The sequence below is a fragment of the Salvelinus sp. IW2-2015 genome, unplaced genomic scaffold (genome assembly GCF_002910315.2).
Source record: "Salvelinus sp. IW2-2015 unplaced genomic scaffold, ASM291031v2 Un_scaffold1836, whole genome shotgun sequence".
In the NCBI taxonomy this organism is placed as follows: Eukaryota; Metazoa; Chordata; class Actinopteri; order Salmoniformes; family Salmonidae; genus Salvelinus; species Salvelinus sp. IW2-2015.
This window is the reverse complement of record NW_019943206.1, coordinates 43,424-48,904: the sequence shown is the minus strand read 5'-3', so window position 1 is coordinate 48,904 and position 5,481 is coordinate 43,424. Positions and strand designations below refer to the sequence as shown.

Genomic DNA, 5,481 nt, shown 5'->3' with positions numbered 1-5,481 from the left:
TGTGGGTCAGAGGATAGATACATAGTGGTGTGGTAGAGTTTCTCTCTCTCTGTGTTCTGATTCTCTTTTTGGAACTAGGGGTTTATGTTGGATGTTGGGCCTTAGTGCATTGAGGGACCATCAGCAATTTCCGGGCCATACAGACCACATTACAGAGGTAGAAAGTAACACTGAAATAGACCTTTTCTGTATGTGGCAGAAGGACTCCAGGCATACAGGTAGAGCAAGAAAGATCAGAGCAATAACCGGTGTTACCGCAAATTACCTCGCTAATGTGATCATTAGAGCACTTCCTCCACTCATCAGGCCCAAGAATGTGGCCTTATTTGTACAGGGTATGATTTGTGGCAGCCAATATCAACGTGAGAGTCAGTGTTTGGTCAAGGGCTTTGACTAGGCCTAAATCCATTGACAAACAGTTGTTTTTGCGGTCCTTTAACTGGCCACCTAGTTCATCGATATGTCACGAAAGTCACAACTAATAATGAGAAACTATGCCTAGTTGTATTTTGTCAGGTCTGCCTAAGCTCTGTGACTCACTTCTGGCTATTTCTGTGTTTTCTGCAGATCCCAGTGAGGTACTAGTTGACAAAATGACGCCTAAGGAGGAACAAAGAAACAAGAGTTTTTCTACTCACCAGAGCCACCAGTGTTCAGAACGGTCCAGCCAGTATGCCAATGCCAAACCCTCATCTGCTCCGTCCATAGTGAAGACCTATTTACAATGGCTCGACTACTCCGTAATGATGAGAGGATCTATGTTTACCTATCATCCTCTATGCTGCTCGTGGGGCACTTTATTATGTCTTTGGTCCTCTTGATGACTTTTGGCCTGCTATTAAAAAAAGAGTACTCCGTTAATGTTCCCTCGTCCAGCATCTCTGCGGGCACTGTGGCTAGCCCATGAGGCTGTTGCGCGCACTGCTCCCAGAGGAATTCCCTGGTGTCTTAAGGCCTCCTCCCCACTCAATAGGCGGAGCCCAGCCACCCTGCTGATGGGAGCGATCGGAGACAACAGCAGCCTCTTTCTCCTGGGGCCGCTGAGCCCCCAACAGGGTCCCGTCCACACTCAGCCAACAGCAGCCGCCATCCAACCCCCCCCCATCCCACGGTGGCCTGGGATGCCTCCACCACCGCAAGGCCTTAAACGTTCAGCGACCTGGCTTCTCATGCTTTCCAGCATCAGCACGAAGACCCAAGCAGCATGTCAGCTCTCAACAGACACCCCAGGCTTCAGGAGGCGCTTCTCCTCCCCTCCACCTCATCCCTACAATCCTCCTCTACCCAAAGGCCCACAACACTCAGCGGGTTGCAGTCCCAGCCCACCAGGAAGTCCTGAGGGCAGCCCAATTCTAAAAGAGCGAGAGGAAGCTCCAGAAGAAAACCGGGGAAAGTACAGGTGTGCAACTTACTGCGGCCTCCATGTGCCAAACCAGCGTTCTCTCAGAACCACATCCGCTTCCTCACACAGGGGAGAGGCCTTTACCCTTGCGTCCCCCTGTGGCTTTCTCCTTTCAAACCAAGGTAACCTGTACAAGCCCCGCAAAGTCCCACGCCACGCATCAAGGGCAGGCCTGGCATCCAGCCGGACGACTGAGCCCTGAGGGACCCGAGATGAGCGCCTGGAGAGATCCCGAGGAGCCCCGGAGAGGAGAGCACAGACTCGGAAAGGGAGACGGTCAGTCAGGAAGAGAGGCTGGTAAGCAGAAGAGCAGCAGCAAGTTTGGCGCTGTAGGGCCAAGAGGAGCCAGAGATCGTGACGGACTCCAGGCGTTTGAAGGCAGGAGGACTCTGGCTATAGGCTGAGCGAGAGGAAGCGTGGCCCTTGGCTCCCCGACGACCCTCCTCGCCTTCCCCTCACTGGGACCCCGCAGTAAAGGCAGCCAAGAGTCAGCCTACTTCTCCCTTTCGGGAGCTCTGAGATGAGTCAGCTGGACTCTCAGGTGAGCCCTCCCAACGGCCAAACTAAGCCGAGATTCACCTGGCAGTATGGGCGCTTGGAGGCCAGCGCGTCCCCATTCAGCAGCACGCCCACTCTTCTTCTCGATTGGAGGAGAAAAGCAGCATGCCCTTCAGCGTGCCCAAGATGCAGGTATCGAGGCACAATCCACCAAACTCATCACCATCAACAAGGCGGTGTGGACACCAGCGTGAGATCGACAGCGTCAATCCCAGGCGCTCCTCGCTCTCCAGGAAGAGTTAGTCTGGAAGTCACCCAAAGTTCTTCTCCCCCAAAGATCCCTATGTGTTTAGGCTTAAGGGTAGAAAGCCCAGGCCCCAGTATGGCAGGCCAATCATTCCGTCCCCATATCCAAGACGTGGGCTCATCGGGGTCCAGGAGTCCTCACTCCTCATTGCCTCTGCTGAGAAGCACTCCATGCCCACCCTCAGCAGGCCAGGAAACCACTCAACCACCTCTCCCTGGGTATCTGTGCATCTGAGCCACTCCCTTTGATGAGCAGGCAGGGCCGTGGTGGCCAAGATGAGGGTGGCGGCACGCACCATTTGCTTGAAGCGCCAGCCCGCCATCGAGTGCCCCTTGGGGCTGAGCTCAGCCTGGAGGAGGCTAAGCTCTCCTCTCCGTAGCTACAGAAATTGGCCTAACCAGGAGCAGCAACAGCAGCCAACGCAAAGGTCCCAAGCTGTTGAGTGTGAGGCCTGCGGAGTCCGCTGTAAACAAAGGGAGATTTACGCAGGCCACAGGGGTCTCTGCACAGCAAGCCCAATAAGGAGCGGGGAGAGGGACAGGTGGATGGGGCGGTTCGGGAATGACCGCCCCCCAGACTGATGCACTATATCCGGGCGGGCCATGGCAGCGAGTAAGAGAAGGAAAGAGGAGAGTCTGGAGAGGATCCTCCAGCCCCAGGCCTACAGTGTTTGACCTGCAGCCCCGCCAACCACCACTGCAAAGTGCCAAACCTGGTGCAGCAGAGTGAGGCCTTCTCAGGTGCTCCCTCACAGGCTGAGCGCAAGCAGCAAGACAGGAAGGGCATCTCGGTCATCCAGCACACCAGCTCCTTCGAGAAGCAGGAAAGTACTATCCATGGAGAGCCAGGAGTCTATGGCTTCAGAGAGAGCCAGTCAACACCGCCAAAACAGCACGCAGCCAAAATCATCGCCCTCATGTCCCGCCTAGTCCGCCAGCACAAATCCAAGTGGCCAGAGATCCTAGTGACGGTGGAGCCTGACGCGATATGGTGTCAGTGTCGGCCCATGGCGATGGGCATCCTCGTTCCAAGGAGCCAGAGAGAGTGTTGAGGGAGTCCATGCTCAGCGCAGCCCAGGGGAGTATGGCTCAGCTCCCCGCCGAAGAAGCTGCTGCCACCAAAGAAGAAGAAGCGTATCGTCTAGCCGAGGCTGCTGCCCAGTCTTCCACGGGTCCAGCTTTTGGAGTCAGTTGGGTATTGCTGGCCCCGGAGTCCCAGCCAGGAGAGCAAACATTTCCACTCACCGTCCTTCTGCTTCTTTGAAGACATGGGGGGAAACCTGCTGAGCCTTTCCCCCTGGGACTCTAGCGCACCCTGGCTCCCCACATGCTAACCGTGCCCTCGGCCCCTGACCAACAATACCAACCCCAAACGGGAGATTGCGCGCTCAGCCTCGGAGCAGGCCCCGGCCAGCCCCGGCATACGGATGAGATTCGTGGAGACCAGGAGCAAATCCTTTGACTACGGGGTCCCTATCCCCGCAGCAGTCTGCGTCAGCTGGAGGGAGAGGAGGAAGTGGGCCCTACTGTGAGCATGCGGGCTACTCTCGGTGAAGCCAGACCGCGGTAGGAAGGGCCGTGGCCAGCCCTGCCGACCCGACCCCAACCGGGGCCCGTCCTGTGACGGCAGCCACCCTTCCCTCCACCCAGCTGAAGCCAGCACTCAAGGGCTCAGCCCAGAGGTGGCCATAGGGGAAGACCGTACAGCTGTTCACCGCCCCGATACTCCCATTCCCCTGCGACCAACTGGGCATGATCGGTTCCCTCCTGGCAGTTAGCCCAAGCTCCACCCGGGCACCACTGCCATTCTCAAGATTGTCGTTCTCCACCCAACATCATCCACAGAGCCTTTCTACACACACACCCTTCCCCTCCAACCATACAAGTCCCAGCAGGCAGCAGCCACTGGCAATTCGCCTTGGCCTGCCCCTCACCTTTTCACTCTGCTCTCCCCTGCAGTACCTACTGGGGCTGGCCAGGCTGTTTCTCCTGGCTCGCCATCCGAAGTCCCCACACATGCCCCCCATAACCCTTCCACTGTGGGCTCCCTGCCCCAGCTCCTCAGTGCTCTCCGCCGCCACCATCCCGCCTGTTCATCGCAACGTGCCGTGGCGCAGCTGACGCCAGTTCGTGTTCACTGGTTGGTGCCAGTGCGCCTCCAGACCAACATAATCACCTACGCCCAGTCCTGTTTACACACCCTCTCCCAGATCCTGGCGTCAGCCCGCTCCCCAGGAGCCCATCTGCTGCATGTGCCCATGGTTCATATGGGCCAGCTGGAGCAGGATACTACCTTGCAAGGGTCCTACCTGAAGATCCCACCCCGGACTCATCAACCCCCACCCTGGAGCGGCTCTGTGTTCCGGAGAGGGCTAATGAACAAAACTGGGGACTGGAGGAGCAAACTGCATGCTCTCTCCTGCAGCCATGTCTGGGACCTCAGCACAGAGGGCCAGCCCAGCAGAGAAACCGAGTGAAGAGGGAAGAGAGAGGAAAGGAAGGTTGGGAGAGGAGAGTGTTGAGAGCAAAAGAGAAAAGGAGAAACTGGAGCAGGGGAAAGACAAAAAGAAAGAGACGGAAAGGGCCCAGGAGGTGGAGTAACTGTAAAAGTCGAGGAGGAGGAGGAATGTACAGGACACAGGAAGGGCACAGAAGCGAGGGAGTGCAAGGAGGCTGAACCTAAGAAAGAAAAGGGGAAGGAGGGCCCGGAGTGAGTTGGCTTCCTTGTACCCCAGAGTACCAGATCTGCCAAATCGCCTCTGCCCTCGTATTCCCAAGCATCCACACCACCACCTCAGGTCAGCTGGTGCTACTTGAACTACGTTGAAGCCCAAACCCGCTGCCCAGAGGGAGCCCACAAACCTCCGTTTACACCTCCTGGGCCAGCGTGCACAACCCCAACCTGCCAGGCCTGTCCACCAAGCTGTCCCTGTCCCTGCTGCGCTCTAAGGCAGAAAAACACAGCTCAGAGACCTACAACCATGGCCACAGGCTCTAACCCGGTGCGGGCAAGGTGGTCCCTTGGCCAGCAGCACAGAAAGCCCCACATTTCAGAGGTAATATAACAGCAATATTCAATATTAGAGAAACACCAAATTAGACCAAAACTACAAACCATGATTTCAGTTTTAGTTATGTTTTAGAGTAATGCATTACCCACAACTCCACAGCTGGAATTACCAAGACACTATACTGTTAGATTATACACAACCGAACATTGAATGTTGACATTTAAGTTGTTGTTCGCAAGTACTGTTATCATCCATTGCAACCAA

General features: G+C 56.2%; 1 protein-coding gene and 1 pseudogene across 1 annotated transcript in view; both read left to right on the top strand.

The window, feature by feature from the left end:
- The window catches only part of LOC139024751 (cyclin-K-like), a 21,769-nt gene extending 20,165 nt beyond the window's left edge, over nucleotides 1-1,604 (top strand). The window contains exons 4-5 of the mRNA XM_070439674.1: nucleotides 568-670; nucleotides 974-1,604. Of these exons, the coding sequence (XP_070295775.1) occupies nucleotides 568-670; nucleotides 974-1,604 (734 nt within the window). The remainder of the gene's footprint in view (nucleotides 1-567; nucleotides 671-973) is intronic.
- Nucleotides 1,605-1,614: 10 nt separating this feature from the next.
- Nucleotides 1,615-4,683, top strand: LOC139024752 (transcription factor HIVEP3-like; annotated as a pseudogene).
- The last annotated feature ends 798 nt before the right edge of the window (nucleotides 4,684-5,481 follow it).